Genomic DNA, 17,160 nt, shown 5'->3' with positions numbered 1-17,160 from the left:
TTTCTGTAATTATTGTTAGTGTCCTTATTTGCACTTAATTTTGAATATTTCGAATTACCAATGGAAAAACAGAATTCCTAGAATACATTTTAATTTATCCAAAAATGTGTACATACTTACTGTATTTTCTAAGTACAGGCCTACGTGTTCAATCTAAGTAATGTCCAAGTCCAAGTCATTGCATTCTCCCTTCAATGTGGTGCCCTAGTTGGGCAAAACGAAGTAAGCGACAAAAGTGATACTCCTTGTAATGACCAAAATGTGTCTCAAATTTGCAAGGGCATCAATGGAATATCACAATGTATAACCTATTATATCTCTGAGCAAGGTGAGTGTTTGTGCATTAAATTTGACTTGGAAGAAGAGCACATTAGGTGTAATATAAAAACGTCAATTACTCAAATTTGGATGGTATGTCTCTTGATTCCTTTTACCAAAGTAAGGCAGTATGAAATCTAAAGTTCCATTCCATATGCTAATAGGCTCTAATGCAGACATCAGGTTGGCTCATGTTATATACTGTATGTGTATCTCCGCCTTAAAGTTAGAAAGTCCTTTTGCAGACTTCCCTAAATACACCAAACACTGTATACAACTAATGATACTAGTATTTGGATCATGTCTGTGAAATGTCAAAGTCGCAAGATGTGTAGAATTCAAACGATGCACAAGAGTACTACAGCTGTATATGTATTTGTACTGTCGTCTGTGTTCAAGCCACAACAGTAGGCCTACAATATGATTCACTGTTCGGATGTTTGATGCATGTGTCCATCATTTTCCTCCTCCTCGGATTCATCACTCTGAGACTGTTGTACCTCTGTCGTGAGGTTTTCATAGTAGCTGTGATACATCGATGGGATAATGTTGTCCTTGCACAAACTAAGCAAATCTTGCTTCTTTTCCCTTGAGAGGGCGAGATGTTGCTTGTACAACAGAGGCAGACGCATGTCATTTCTTCGACTTGAGCCCGAGACGCGAACTTCTACGAAGTCTTCGTTGAAACCATACTTTATTTTGATGACAGAGGGGTCTGTCCTCTGTACGCGGATCTGACGAATTTTCAACCAGTTGACGGGATTGCCAGCCCTGTCCTTCTTCATGTACTTCACACAGGGTGTTGTCAACTGACGCAGATCAAGGAAGTCCTCTTTCGTCATGTGGGTAACTTCATACCGATTCCTGTTCCTTGCTGTTTGAATAACTGGTATCCACTGGTCGGGGTGATGGATTGTCACTCCCCTTTTGTTCCTTTCGATGCAGGAATGCATCGCGTCACATTCCATTTGAGTATGTCCGCTGATCAAGAATTTATGGTCAATGATGGCAACATTAGTGTGCAGAACTGCATATAGCAAAGTGCAAGCTATAATTCTGTTCCGATTTTGGCCTCCACAGCAGTCAGAAAAGAAACTTATGTGTGTGGTATCAGGATCAAGTGACTGCATGAACTTTAAGAGGCATGAGCCAATCTCACATGCTCCCCGCTTCGCTGTAGTCTCATGCCAGACAAAGCAATTTCCACATGCAGTAGCCTGGTTGTATACAGTGAAATTATACGTAGACATTTTCCGCTTGTAATAGAACGAAGATGTCTGGCCATAGGGTGTAGTCAAGACCTGTTGAAGATCAAAAGTAAAGGAGCTAAAGATTGGATCGATCTTTGCTCGTTCCTTGTCTCTTTGTTTCTCTTCTCTTGCACTTTCCTTTTCAGCAATGTGTTTCTTGTAGTTCTGCTCTTTAACTTCCCTTTCTTCCGGAGTTGAATTATTGAATGAAGCACATGTGTTACATTCATCTTTCTTCGGATGATGAAATCCCAAATTATATTGGGAATTGAAAATGTTTCTATACACTGCGAAGGAAACTGGTTTCGATACAGACGATTCGTACATTGCGTACATCTTGGAAACGCTTAAAGAAGGGTCCAGATATTTCCTTTTTGAAGACGCACGACAGTAATGTGATTCAACAACAGGAAATGAATCAATGTGTTCACATACTTTTTTAACATCTTCTTCTGAAGTTTTGTTCACTGACGGTAACTTTCCCCTCCTGTCTTCTCGTGCAAACGGGCCTTCATACTTCTTCAATGTATACTCAATAAGCTTGGAACCAATTCCCAAAGTACTGAGAAAGAAATGTTTGCACACTCGTTCCCTTTGTGATGTGAGCGGGAGATGGTATTTGTACATGTGACGCACTCGCTTCTGACTTTTTCTCTTTTTTCTAGGTATTGCTTTGGACCGAGAAATATGGTGATGAATAAAATCTCGCTGACGGGTGTAGGAGCCCGTTTTCCAGTAATCCTCGAACAATGTTTTCCTGTCTTCATCAGAGAACTTAGAGAAGCACTTATGGGGACATTTTGTGTTACACTTCTTTCCTATCTTTCTGGCAGGGATTGTTTTATTACGTACAACATATTCCTCTCCCCGATTACGTTTTCTTGACTGCTGTCTTTTCTTCCATTCTTCTGGATTCCGTTTTCTCTTCCTCCCACGTTTCTGAAATAGAAAATAACACATGATTAACTCTTTCTTTCTCCTTGCTACAAGTAGCACACAGAATGTAAAAAGGAAATTTGTTTCATAAGTTTATTGTAAAAAAGTGGGAATATACTGAAGGTTCAAAAATAATCCACAGAAACATGTCAATATGCAAGTGAAAAGTCAATATTAGATATGGGCCATGTTTCGTGAATACAAAGGTACTGTCCTACACTGAACCGTTTAGCGTCTAAAAACGTATGCGTTTTTCAGCGAGTTTACAGACGTAAATTAGAGGTCGAAAAAACGGCACGAGGCAGTTCTCATATTAGTTTCCCTAAAATTCTGCAACAGTAAGTAATAATGATAATAATGATTGATGAGATTTGTAATGCGACAAATCCACTCTGTAGAATGCTCCACGCGAAAATAGAAGAGTAAGATAGAAAGTGAATTATTAATACAAGGCATGGGTAATCAAAAGGTAGCATTAAAGAAGTGAGTTTTAAACTACTTTTAAAGGACTCTGATGAAGAGCAAAGTTTATCTAACTAAAAGGAGATTATTCCATACAGTGGAACCAGTCTGATCCTTGTGTGCCCCAAGTTGTAGCGAATTTTGGAATTTAGAATTTAGAAACTAAATTTCTGGCGCGTTTGCAATGGACTTGATTGTAAGCTATTGCAAGTCTGTAATTGAACTACAGTACATAACCCGTGTATGAAGAGCCAATCACACTTTCCGAAATAAGCAGTTACTAAGTGTAGATAATGATTTGACAGAGATTTTTGTTGTTGAAATACTGCTCATATTATCATAATTCATGACACCTTTTATATCATATAATCACCTCAGACTGACTGTCTTGAACCTCGTGCATGTTATCTTCATGTTGGGTATGCTGACCCTCTTGATGCTCGAGGGAGTCACGGTCACCTTGATCTTGCTCCGTCTCATTTATTTCATCCTTCGAGTGATATATGGAGACAAGAAGCCAACGTAAGAGCATTATCTGAATATCTAACTGGACTCAGTAAAACAAAAAGAAACAGAGAATACAAAAAGGGGGTTAAATTTTTAGCAAAGTTTTCATTAGCCTTTCAAAAGCTTTGAAGGTGCCTGTGATGACATGTTAATAGTTTTAACTGAAAGCCCATGCTGTCTTCAGGGAACTATGTTATATATTCACAAATCTATGAATTAAGAATAAAAAATATCGCTTTTATTCAAAACACGGGAAGAGGCTGCTATCGTTCTGCCTGGCTAAATTTGAAGGAGCTTAGTCAATTGCCGTTATGCCATCAGGAGAAATAAGCAAAATGCTAGCAGAAGCACAATTGATATGATTGTTTTAATAAGTTTGTGATTTAGAGGACTTATTGATAAGGAGAGCCTTAAAGACATTATGTCCCTTTTGCATTGAATTTGTGTATACAATTGGTGTAAAACAATAAGGTATATAATGAAGAAGACACTGTTACAAAAACCTTTGTGTAGTTTTTAGACCTGTAGGGTCTTCATTTGTGAAGTACAAACTACCGTTATAATTTGAATTTATTTTTTCTAACCTCGAAAAAATATATTAGTCTCTGACACAGTCCTTTTTAATTATTTTACAAAATATTGAATAATGTCTTCTATAATGTACATTATGTTCATAATGTGTTTTGTAATTTAAATTACACACAGATAACTATTATTTCAAGAAACAAAACTTCCAAGTGTCTGAGCAAGACTATCTCTCATGCACTGTTTACGTGCATTATTTGAATTTTACATGATTTAACTATTTCACATTTTGAATATACAACCTGCCCACCATGCTCTAGGGTTTACAGATGTTTGGATGGTTTTCTGCTGATCTGCAAAAAGGACGATATGTCTTTAATTGTGTGATTGCTTGTTGTCACACTGATTTATATTTGAAAGAGAAGAAAAAAATCCGTATTACCTTCTGCTGTTCAGCATCATCAAGGTTAAGTGAGACCTCCGGGTCTGGCTGCTCACGGTCGCTTCGCTCTCGCTCGAAGTCTGCATGGTTAAGTGAGACCTCCGGATCTTGCTGCTCACGGTCGCTTCGCTCTCGCTCGAAGTCTGTAACATCCTACATATATATAATTATATATATATAATATATATATATATCAGAATCAAACAGAAATTTAATTCTCATAAAGAACTAAACGCAATTTCAATTATCTATAATTAGTACGAGTCACACACAATGCATCAAAACATATCTGGTTTCAATTCCGACACTATTTCCGTTTACATGTGAACGAAGTGTTGAAGATTTCTTGTTTAGTTCTTATGCTATCTGCATTAGTTTGTTCGCAAGAAGAAATCAATATTAGAAATATTAGTTCATTTCCATTGACTTAAGTTTTTGTTTGATTTTGATTACAACATAGAAACATTAGAAATAATCATATGTTGTGGTACAGTCTCTGAAGAATTAGAATAAATATTGACTGGCAATGTTTATCACATTCAAGTTCATGTATGCATGTGTATATTGAATAACGAGCTCCAAGCTTACTGTAAGTCACCATGACAATATCTTTTATGAGAAGTTCATGAAAATGACAATAGTATGTCAAGGTCTGTCTACTATGTCAAGTATGTGAAACCTCACGCGGAATTATTGGTGAACTGTTAGTATTTAGTTTCTTTTTGATATTTTTAAATTAAAGCTTAGACTTAACGTGCTAACTCTTACCTCCCAAGCTTTGCCATCGTGACAACTGCAAGGATCCTTTGCGACAAAATGTTCATAGCAGATCAGCTTCCAACATGTCATACATTCCTGGTAAACTTCACGAGTACATCCTCTATTACAACAGAACATAGGTAGGCCCTGTTGCAGTTCATACAACGACTCAGGAAATGCTTGACTTATATCCAAGAAAGTACCTAAAATGGAAAACAAGTTAACACTCGTTGCCGAATTCCAATCACTTTAACTTTTCATTTATATTTCCATTCAATTGATCAAATGCCTCTTTTTAGTAAAACAACTAATTACTTTGAATGATTCCAAACACATTATCAAATGTCAGTTGCCTTATTGCTCACTTGTGTTTTAAGGGGGCGTGGCTCATTTCCATTTTGGAGATGGCTTACTTCAAGTCTTCGACAACAGATTCATTTTCATGTTTTCACACTAATGAAATTATAACCTCTTCGCCCGATATGTTAGAGAGGACTTGTATGTTGTTTTATCTTACACTTTCAAATCAATATTCCCTTATGACCATGAATTAGGTAATTACGTAGAATGTGACAGCCAACATTGTTTTAACTAACTGTTACCAACTCATGGCTTAAGTAATACATAAAATTATATTTCACACAAATAATACCCCACCGTCGTTACCAAGAAAAATGGGGTAGCACTGGAAAATGACATATGCCACTTATTCATATTAATTCACTTCCAAAATTTTAATAAGATTTTGTTGTTGATATTATAACCATGTGATATTTATTTAACTGTAAGAACGTATACATGAATTCTGTATCGTGTCTGCTTTGCTATCCTGCTCCTTAATTCAGTTTCCGGACTGCATACAATAATAATTTTATTTCACTAGGGTTTGCAGACTTGACATCGAATGGATGGTCATAAATGGAATTTAACAAAATTGTAGATGAATTACCCGAACTTGTGTCGATTTTGTTTTCTTTTAAGACACATACTGTCATACAGTCCCATTTGTAAATGCAATAATATATAATTTCTATTCAAGCAACCTGACCAGTTAAATTCAAGCCATTTACATTTCTCTAATTCCCATAAACTCTGGCACATGCCCATAAAACGGCTGTGCGTTCTGCCAATAATAATTTCTTATCATATATATCCACTATTGATCTTTCATTCAGGCTATTCGCAAAGTATATGTTGGTTGACAATTCTTAATCTTAATTGAGTACCTTTTGGGGTCAATTCTGGTAGAGATGACTCATCTCCACCATCCTCGTCATTAGTATCTGTTCCCACTGCTTCCTCAATAGAGTCTCCAGAAAATTGCATGGGCTCAGTGGCCTGGTAAATGTGGTCCATTCCTTTAAAAAAATGTTACAGAAAACTCTAGCATTTAGTTCATGTTTCCTTTTCAACAAATTATGATAAAAGCAATTGGATAGGTTTCACGAAGTGCTAGCAATTTGTTATCATACGCACTGCTGCTAATTAAGGGGCTTTCACAATCGGTCATGTGATCGCTTGCGATTGCTTGCGATCCTGTACAAAGTATACTATCAAGAAATAATGGCAATAGCGATCGCACAACCAATTGTGAAAGCCCCTTTCCCCAGACAAAAGGGGTAGCCATCGAAAAATTACATGTGCCACTTATTTCCTTTCATTGTCTTTCAAAATGTGAACAATATTTTGTTGGTGATATCATAACCATGTGATATTTATTCCAACTGTAAGAACGTATACATGAATTCTTTATCGTGTCTGCTTGGCTATCTTGCTCCTTAATTCAGTTTCCAGACTCCATACAATAATCACATTTATATCACTAGGGTTTGCAGATTTGACATCGAATGGATCATCATAAATGGAATCTAACAAAATTGTAGATGAATTACCCGAACTTGTGTCAATTATATTTTCTTGTCAAGACATATACTGTCATACAGGCCTATTTGTAAATGAAATAGATATATAATTTCTATTCAAGCAGCATGACAAGTTGAATTCAAGCCATTTACATTTATCTAATTCCCGGAACTCTGGCATATGCTTGTGAAACGGTTGTGCTTCTGTCAATAATAATTTCTGAACATCGTATATCCACTCTTAATCTCTCATTCAGGCTATTCGCAAGTTATATGTTGGTTAACATTTCTTAATCTTAATTGAGTACCTTTTGGGGTCAATTCTGGTAGAGGTGACTTATCTCCACCATCCTTGTCATTGGCTGTTCCCACTGATTTCTCAATTGAGTCTTCAGAAAGTTGCATGGGCTCAGTGGCCTGGTTAATGTCATCCATTCCTTAAAAAAAAATGTTACAGAAAACTCTAGCATTTAGTTCATGTTTCCTCTTAAGTATATTATAATACAAGCAATTGGATAGGTTTGACCAAGTGCTAGTCATTTGTTATCTATTATAATTATGTCACAGGAAGACTTTAGAATACGCAGTAGAATACTATAATGAACCTGTCCCTAAAAGTATTTTAAATAATGCAGATAAATTCTCACGCTCATTTAAATTTATGTGTGTGCTAATTTATATTTATATAAACACACTTTGTTCAGTCAATTCTGCCAAGGACAGCTCGTCAGCATTACGGTAGTTGGTTATGTTCATTTTTATCATATTTCATTGACCAGAATGACTCAAATCCAGACCTGCACTTTGTTGTGATCAACATCCATGGACGAATTAAGCTAGGCAATTACAAATTGGTATAGTGCAATGTGTTTTAATTTTTATTTTAAATTTTCCTTTCCATACCTGGCTTAATCAATTCTGCTAGGGGCAAGTCGTCGTCGTCGTCACCACTGTCGTCTTTGTCACTACCATGTTGTCTGGGCTGGGTTATGTGGTTCTTTCCTGAAAGAGTATGCAACAAATCACTCGAAAACAATGGCAATTTTTAGAATGTTTTCTTCCAGCAAATCATAATACAAGCAGTTCGATAGGTTTGACCAAGCTCTAGTCCTTTATCATAATTATGCTCTGGAAGAACTTCAGAATATGCAGTCAAAATAGTATAATGAACTTGTCCCTGATGTTAATGGAATTGAATATCTGTCAATGATTTTTTTCTTTTTTTTTTAAAGAGGGAAATTACAAGCACGTTACTCTCTACCACTTTACCGTAGCTGGTTTTTTTTTCTGTATATACCTGGCTTGATCAATACTGCTAGGGGCAAGTCATCGTTGTCGTCACTGCTGTCGTCTTTGTCACCACGATGAAGCACTGATTCATTCTTGGCATCGGTAGTAGAAAGTTCCTTAAGTGGGCCTTCGAAAAGTTGTCTGGGCTGGGCTGTGTGGTTCATTTCTGAAAGAGTATATCAGAAGAGAAGTGTGTAAATAAATATTGGCAGAGTAGCACAACGTTAACCAAGGTACACAGACCATACGTGTTCTAATTGTTCAGGAAATTATTGCACTCGGTCCTTACACATGTTATTGTTTGAACTATACAATTCTGGTTTTAACAATCAACTTTTTTGGATTCTTATTAAATTTCTTGTTCTACCATTTCAAATCTTATCTTTACTTAACACTGGCCGATGACTTTTGTTTTGAACATATTAATTGTAATACTCACTTTACTCTCCTTATCAAGCTGTGACAACATCTCAGTCTCAGCTAGTTGTATTTCAAATTATTACAATCACATCAACACACCGAAGGTGACTGAGATTAGTTCCATTAATATTGAATCCTTTGTTTTCGTTATCCTATCATTTTAAAGAAATACATTGGTTGATATGGAATGCCCCAATACAATCTCGCACAAATCATTACAAACCTTGTTGGGTTGAATTAGCACGAGGAGACTCCTCTTCTTTTTCGATGTAGGAGCTGGTACTTGGGGCTTCATCATCACTGCAGTCATCATCATAAATTTCCTCAGTGTCTATAATTGTCGCCTTCCAGATGTCCTTCCTCCTTTTACCACATTTCATTGCTATTGTATTCCCTGGTAGAGGAAGTCCGATACATTTCACCTCACTCAGTTTGACGACATTGCGGGATTTATCTCTTTTCCATTCCACATACATCAAGAGGTCAGTTTCAGGTCCAGGGTGAACACCACTGTCACCACTGACGTCTTTGTCACTACCATGTTGTCTGGGCTGGGTTATGTGGTTCTTTCCTGAAAGAGTATGCAACAAATCACTCGAAAACAATGACAATTTTTAGAATGTTTTCTTCCAGCAAATCATAACACAAGCAGTTCGATAGGTTTGACCAAGCTCTAGTCCTTTATCATAATTATGCTCTGGAAGAACTTCAGAATATGCAGTCAAAATAGTATAATGAACTTGTCCCTGATAATGTAGAGTTGTAAAAATGGAATTGAATATCCGTCAATGATTTTTTTTTTTTTTTTAAAGAGGGAAATTACAAGCACGTTACTCTCTACCACTTTACCGTAGCTGGGTTTTTTTTCTGTATATACCTGGCTTGATCAATACTGCTAGGGGCAAGTCATCGTTGTCGTCACTGCTGTCGTCTTTGTCACCACGATGAAGCACTGATTCATTCTTGGCATCGGTAGTAGAAAGTTCCTTAAGTGGGCCTTCGAAAAGTTGTCTGGGCTGGGCTGTGTGGTTCATTTCTGAAAGAGTATATCAGAAGAGAAGTGTGTAAATAAATATTGGCAGAGTAGCACAACGTTAACCAAGGTACACAGACCATACGTGTTCTAATTGTTCAGGAAATTATTGCACTCGGTCCTTACACATGTTATTGTTCGAACTATACAATTCTGGTTTTAACAATCAACTTTTTTGGATTCTTATTAAATTTCTTGTTCTACCATTTCAAATCTTATTTTTACTTAACACTGGCCGATGACTTTTGTTTTGAACATATTGATTGTAATACTCACTTTACTCTCCTTATCAAGCTGTGACAACATCTCAGTCTCAGCTAGTTGTATTTCAAATTATGACAATCACATCAACACACCGAAGGTGACTGAGATTAGTTCCATTAATATTAAATCCTTTGTTTTCGTTATCCTATCATTTTAAAGAAATACATTGGTTGATATGGAATGCCCCAATACAATCTCGCACAAATCATTACAAACCTTGTTGGGTTGAATTAGCACGAGGAGACTCCTCTTCTTTTTCGATGTAGGAGCTGGTACTTGGGGCTTCATCATCACTGCAGTCATCATCATAAATTTCCTCAGTGTCTATAATTGTCGCCTTCCAGATGTCCTTCCTCCTTTTACCACATTTCATTTCTATTGTATTCCCTGGTAGAGGAAGTCCGATACATTTCACCTCACTCAGTTTGACGACATTGCGGGATTTATCTCTTTTCCATTCCACATACATCAAGAGGTCAGTTTCAGGTCCAGGGTGAACACCACTGTCACCACTGACGTCTTTGTCACTACCATGTTGTCTGGGCTGGGTTATGTGGTTCTTTCCTGAAAGAGTATGCAACAAATCACTAAAAACACACAGGCAATTTTTAGAATGTTTTGTTTCAGCAAATTATAATACAAGCAGTTCGACAGGTTTGACCAAGCTCTAGTCCTTTATTTTAATCATGCTCAGGAAGACTTTAGAATATGCAGTAATAATGGTATAATGAACTTGTCCCTGATAATGTAGATTAAATGAACTTTCAATTTCACGCTCACTTATCTCTACATAAGTGCTAATTTATGTATATTACACACCCTGTTTAGTAAATTCTACCAAAGGGCAACTCATCAGCATTACGGAAGTTGGCTATGTTTATTTATACATTAAATTTTGATTGACGAGATCGACTCCAATCCTGCAATTCGTTGTAATCAACATACCTTGAAGAATTAAGCTAGGTAATTTGAAAATGGAATTGCATATCTGTCAATGATTTTTTTTTTTTTTTTTAAGAGGGAATTTACAAACACGTTACTCTCTACCACTTTACCGTAGCTGGGGTTTTTTCTGTATATACCTGGCTTAATCAATACTGCTAGGGGCAAGTCATCGTCGTCGTCACTGCTGTCGTCTTTGTCACCACGATGAAGCACTGATTCATTCTTGGCATCGGTAGTACAAGGTTCCCTAAGTGGGCCTTCGAAAAGTTGGCTGGGCTGGGCTGTGTGGTTCATTTCTGAAAGAATATGCAATAAATCACTAAAAACACTGGCAATATTTAGAATGTTTTCTCTCAGCAAGTTATAATACAAGCAGTTTGATAGGTTTCACCAAGCTCTAGTCCTTTATTATAATTATGCTCAGGCAGACTTGAGAATGTGCAAGTAAAAATAGCGGGATTTATTACTTTTCCATTCAACATACATCAACAAGTCAGTTTCAGGTCCAGGGTGAACTGGATGAGTGAAACATACAAGTATTTGAGTACTTTTAGAGTACGGTAATTGGGTTAATAGTTTCTGCCAAACTTCATTTCAGTTATTTGCTCTAAAATTAATAGATATTAATCTGCATTCATGCCAAGGAATAAACACATAGATATTCCGTTTAACTTTAAATTACATTTAGCCACTTAGCTGCATACTAAAGTACATCACAAATGTTATAAATATTACAAAATTATTACAAATTAAAAGACGGAGCGAATAGCATTCTTATACATCATGACATGGAAATGTCATATAACATTCCCCTCCCCTAACATTTGAAATTGAATATATCCGGCAACAAACGATGGATCAATTTTAAATGGCATTTTCACCCTTACCATCAGACTTGTTCTCCAGAGGCCCTTCCATGCTGACGTCTATATGATTGTACTGTGAGGCTTCCAGTAACAGTTAAATGGTGTCCTAAAATGATTTAAGAGGATACAGATACAGAAGATTTACATATATTTGATATTTTATATGGAATTCACGAGCCCACTGTAAATCTGAAAATGGTATAGATCTAAGGGTTGTCCAAAAGGTCAAGTAAAGGGGGTAGTTTTCAGGGCAGCTGGACATGTCATGTACGCAACGTGAATACTGAAAACGGTATGAAATTCAGTCATAATGGCTGTCCAAAAAATTGTATATTTTTGTGCTGTTACGTACTTACGGTCCACTCCAGTGTCATTTTTTGTTTTGTTAAATGCAAATGGACAAATGGATGGGTTTACGCAATGCAAATGACGTTTTTTTAGAAAAATAGAATGGTGTTCCACGTCTAGATAGAGATCTAGACAAACTCAAACTACAGTAGATCTAAAGACTTAGCATATTATTGAGGTAGTGGCTATTCTTGCGACGAGTCATCGCTCGCACAGCCACTGACTTAGCCACAGTCGGTATTTTGTGTATCGCGAGATAGCTAGCGATAGACGAGTCTACTTGTCTAGTCTCTAGTAGAGGCATAGATCAATCTACTCGTGAAATAGGCCCCATCACTACAAATACATATGATATGGGACCTTACATGCTGATCGATCATAACTCTCTATATCAAATTACTGATCGCGCTCAGAACCAACAGATGTGAATTGTACAGACTACAGCTAGGGCCTACAGGATTTATACGGCAGTGGGGCTGGTGAGCACAGTATCATAGATCTACTCGTGTTTACGACCCCACCAAACGGCGTTTGCGCGCTGTTACCACATTGGTGGGGCTGATATCCACCGTGCATCTTTTATATAACCCTAAACCTAACCTATCAATATGTCGCGATTTCCTTAACCCTCGGCCTTGAATCAGTCTCCTACATGTATATCAGGATTTCCCCAACCCTACCTAGGCCGTGAGTCTGCCTCCTTATCGCGATCTTCCTAACCCTAGGCCGTGAATCTGTCTCTTATATCGCGATGATCGATTCAAGTAATGGGGCCGGAAACACGATTTTGCCTCTCTAACGTTAGAATCTAGAAATATTACCTAACGCTAGATCTAGATTTTACACAAAATAATGAATGGGGCTGTGCGAGTGACGTGACAATGTAGGACTTAAGTTCGAAGCCGATATCGACCCTACCCGTGATCCGATCTCGCTCAAAATTTGGAAGACTGACTTGATGTTTGAGAACATTTCCTGCGAGTGTAACTTATTTAGATCTAGATCTAACCACTAGTGTTAGGTCTACCAACGTATCTAGAGTCGAGCCTCTAAATGTTAGGTCTAGAAATTTCGTGAAATTCTACTCGGGAGAACATATATTATGAGCATGGATACGAAACTAAATTAGCGCCCAAACTAACATCTAGATCTAGGGTCTATACATATCTATACATATCTATATTCTATAATATTAAAATTATAGACCAGATCTAACTTTAGTCTCAGACTAGATTATAGTCTAGGTCTATCTAACTACTTACTAACTTAGATCTAGAGTTTCTAGATCGAGGTCCAGCAAATCTAAATTGTAAGTAATCCTATGAGAATCATGCTGCTAATTCTACAAAAAAAAAAACCAACAGCAATTAAAATATAGTGTTAACATAAAGTCGTCTAACTTAATTAGATCGGCATTATCGTGAAATAAGTCCCCAGTCCATTCACTGCCGTTTATTTCGTCAGTGCTGTTGCCCGTTACCCTCTCCCATCGACTTTGTATACGGAGCGAGCGCACGAGCGAGGTGAGTGGTGGCTGATTTCACGATTTGGCCCTTAGATCGATCTAGATCTACTAAGGTTTATCCTTACCATTTTTCCGATTCGTCTGAACTCTGACGTTCGTCGTCGATCACGGGTAGATCTACGGAGTATGAGATAGTTGACGTCCTTCAATTCAGCAGTCCAATGCAATTAATGATATCATATTGAAGTCAATTTTAATACCGGTAGACTCTGCGTACTAACCGTACCCATTATGCATACTGTACATGTACATGGCATATTGAGCATGCAGCCGATGCGCTAGCTCATCTCAGGCGGCGCGCGCGCGCGCGTCAGTACAGTTAGAACGACGATAACGCCTTTTCACTTGTCAGGACGCATTGCAAGCGAAATTACGAGAAAGCGTTATGTGGTTGTGCATGAACGATAACCCCTTTATGCTTCTCGTACCATGCTTTAGGCAAGAGAAGCGAAAGAGCGCATTCACGTTAACCCCTTTTTGCTACCACAAAGACGTGCATACGGCACGTTATCGCCTTTTTCTTTTGGGATTTTTTACAAAATTAGATCGAATTTGACATATCTGTTGATATGAAAATGTAGCTCATGCCATCTGCTTTCGAATGACAAATTTTTATTTTCTTGGAAAATTTGAGCCCGAAGGTGCGCTAACCCCTTTTTCCATTGAGCCGACGACTCCAAAATCTTCGAGTGATCCCTGAGGTCACTCCAAAATAATAATAATAATAATAATTGATATGATTTATATAGCGCCAAATCCACTCTGCAGAGTGCTCTTGGCGCGGAAGGAAGAGAAAGTGAAGGAGATAAAGTGAAAATGAGTGAAAATGAACATTTTCACTCGAAATTCACTCCAATTTCACTCTAAATTCACTCTTTTCGTGTATTCACTCCTTCAAGAGTGAATATTTTCACTCGAATTTTATTTTTTTTTTTACAGAGTATATGTATTCTTTATTCCCTTTTTTAGACCTGTGCTTTATCCATCGTGAAGTATTGTATACATGTTTTGTCTGATACTTTGTCTGATTTCCTTCTTTTGGGGGGGGGGGGTTCAGCTGGGCTGTCAAATTGGACAATCGATTTTATTTCCAACTAAAACAAAAAGAGAAGATAAAATTATTAGGTAATAACAACTACGAAAATCATTCAGGTAAAGAATATTTCTGAAATGATTTGTGATGCTTAATGTGTACTTAAATATATATACTCAGCAAAAAAAGGAAAAAAAAGAAAGAGAAATTTAACACTTTTTCGAGTTCATAATTTATTGCTTTTTCTCTCATTTCACTTGGATTTTGAATTGACAGAAAATTCTTCATTTTCCTCCATCATCTTTAGCTTTCATTGTTATTTTGGGCTTCAAAGATATTACATTGTAATGAGACCACAGGTATATCTTTGCAATTGAATTCATGCTTTTTAATGTGATGAATTTGTCTTTTGTTCTAAAATGTTGTATCATTAGAAAGCATTCACGTATGAATAACAACTTGTTCATGTTTATATAATACATTAACATTTAGCCAAAAATGCTATGCTTTTTTTCTGAGTGTACTTCCACCTACTTTTGTGATTTTTCAGCTGCTGGGCTGTCACATGGGACAACCTAGTTTGTTTGCAAATAAAATACGAAAACAACATAAAGGAAAATGTGATAGTAAGTAATAGGAACCAGAAAAGTCACTCAGATTAAAAATAATTTCTGAAAAGATCAAATCAACATAAACTTACTAGGAAGTTAGGGGGCTGATTTCACTTCTTTCTGGTTGCTTTTGGCACAGTCTCTACTACCTTCTTCTTTGCCTTCTGGGACCGGAAATTCCTTAGATTTACCTGATCTTCATCACTAGACGAAAGGTGTGCCTGTGATGGGGATATTTGCATGGGGGCCTCGCCTCCCTTCTTGCTCATTTTGCGTTTCATTGGCATGACGCTCGCGGAAAGTGTCGACATTTTCGTGTCTGGATCACAAAATTTCCGCATCGGTTCCGGACACTTGCATATATAGATCCGCATCGGCTCCGCGCTGTCCTAAAACATTCCTGGTGTCTTCCGCTTTCATTCGCGAAGCTTCCCTACACCGCGGGATTCTTTCCGGAGCGTGTGCGGAAGGAGCGGAAGGGTTCCGGACAAGCGGGACATCCTCAGGACATCGTCAGGACAAGTCGCCGAAGGTGTCAGGAAGTTCATTTCCGCGTCCAAATTTTGGTCTCGATCAAAATTTGGACGCGGAAATTTTTCTCTCTCCCGAAGGTGCGGAAACGCCCGGACATGTTTAGGACAGTGAGCGGACACGTTCAGGAACGTGCGGACAGGTTCCCGAAGGAGTGCGGAATACCAAATTTGCATTCCGGGGCTTGTCCGCGTCTTGTCCGCGCCCTAGTGGACGCCTGGTCTTATTGAGCATCGGCCACAGGGTTAACTCGACAACTCCCTATACCATAGCAACTATCCGATCTGTCCTGAGCGTCCTCAGGCTGACCCGACTGTATCCCCACACTGTGAACCCGAACATCAGTCCCATGAGCTTCCCGCTCATCATATGGTTATGTTGATACACTGTATAATAAAGTTCATACGGGTGAGCTGCTATCATTATTATATTAGATCCATTATCTTATCACTTTCTATGTGTATACGATATTCCGTTGTGTGTGCTGCATGTACGAAATTGAAAAATGAGCTTGAAAATTTCGACATTTTACAGTCCCCAAACTGCCGTTTGTAGCCATATTTGTTCACTGTGGAAATTAAGGGGGACACACCGGGCGCAACTGCTGGCAATTACTGCAATGGCAGCAACATCAGGAAAATGGCATAACAATTAAATGTGAGCGAGCTTGAAAATTTTGACATTTTACAGTCCCAAAACTGCCGTTTGTAGCTATAATTGTTCGCTTTGGAAATTAAGGGGGGCGCACCGAGAGCACTGCAGGCAATTACTGGCAGCAACATCAGGAGAGTGGCATTACGATTAATTGCGATCGAGCGAGCTTGAAAATTTTGTCATTTTACAGTCCCAAAACTGCCGTTTGTAGCTACATTTTTTCGTTTTGGAAATTAAGGGGTGCGCACCGAGCGCAACTGCTGGCAATTACTGGCTGCAACACCAGGAGAGTGGCATTACGATTAATTGCGAGCAAGCTGAGCGAAGCGAGCTTGAAAATGTTGACATTTTACAGTCCCAAAACTGCCGTTTGTAGCTATATTTTTTCGCTTTGGAAATTAAGGGGGGCGCACCGAGCGCAACTGCTGGCAATTACTAGCAGCAACATCAGGAGATTGGCATAACGATTAATTGAAAATTTTGACATTATATTACAATCCCCAAACTGCCGTTTGTAGCTATATTTTTGGCTTTGGGAATTAAGGGGGCGCACCGGGCCCAATTGCTGGCAATTACTGG

At 38.0% G+C, this 17,160-nt stretch overlaps 1 protein-coding gene and 2 long non-coding RNA genes across 3 annotated transcripts; all 3 read right to left on the bottom strand.

Annotated features, from left to right (window-relative positions):
• Positions 1 to 1,079: 1,079 nt before the first annotated feature.
• Positions 1,080 to 4,551, bottom strand: LOC139727121 (uncharacterized). Its single transcript, XR_011710735.1, has 3 exons — positions 4,441 to 4,551; positions 3,340 to 3,456; positions 1,080 to 2,507 (listed from the first exon to the last, which is right to left on the bottom strand). It is a non-coding gene; the product is annotated as an uncharacterized lncRNA (long non-coding RNA).
• Positions 4,552 to 6,493: 1,942 nt separating this feature from the next.
• On the bottom strand, positions 6,494 to 8,226 carry LOC139727120 (uncharacterized). Its single transcript, XR_011710734.1, has 3 exons — positions 7,965 to 8,226; positions 7,370 to 7,498; positions 6,494 to 6,557 (listed from the first exon to the last, which is right to left on the bottom strand). It is a non-coding gene; the product is annotated as an uncharacterized lncRNA (long non-coding RNA).
• Positions 8,227 to 9,616: 1,390 nt separating this feature from the next.
• Positions 9,617 to 12,103, bottom strand: LOC139727135 (uncharacterized). Its single transcript, XM_071638115.1, has 4 exons — positions 11,901 to 12,103; positions 11,151 to 11,309; positions 10,285 to 10,632; positions 9,617 to 9,807 (listed from the first exon to the last, which is right to left on the bottom strand). Exons 1-4 carry the CDS (start codon positions 11,929 to 11,931, stop codon positions 9,617 to 9,619), a joined length of 729 nt encoding a protein of 242 aa, XP_071494216.1. The 5' UTR covers positions 11,932 to 12,103.
• Positions 12,104 to 17,160: the final 5,057 nt, after the last annotated feature.

This window comes from Diadema antillarum, unplaced genomic scaffold (genome assembly GCF_040938485.1).
Source record: "Diadema antillarum isolate AM-2024a unplaced genomic scaffold, OU_Dant_1.0 seq00000119_RagTag, whole genome shotgun sequence".
Classification (NCBI taxonomy): domain Eukaryota; kingdom Metazoa; phylum Echinodermata; class Echinoidea; order Diadematoida; family Diadematidae; genus Diadema; species Diadema antillarum.
This window is presented reverse-complemented; position numbering and strand designations above follow the sequence as displayed.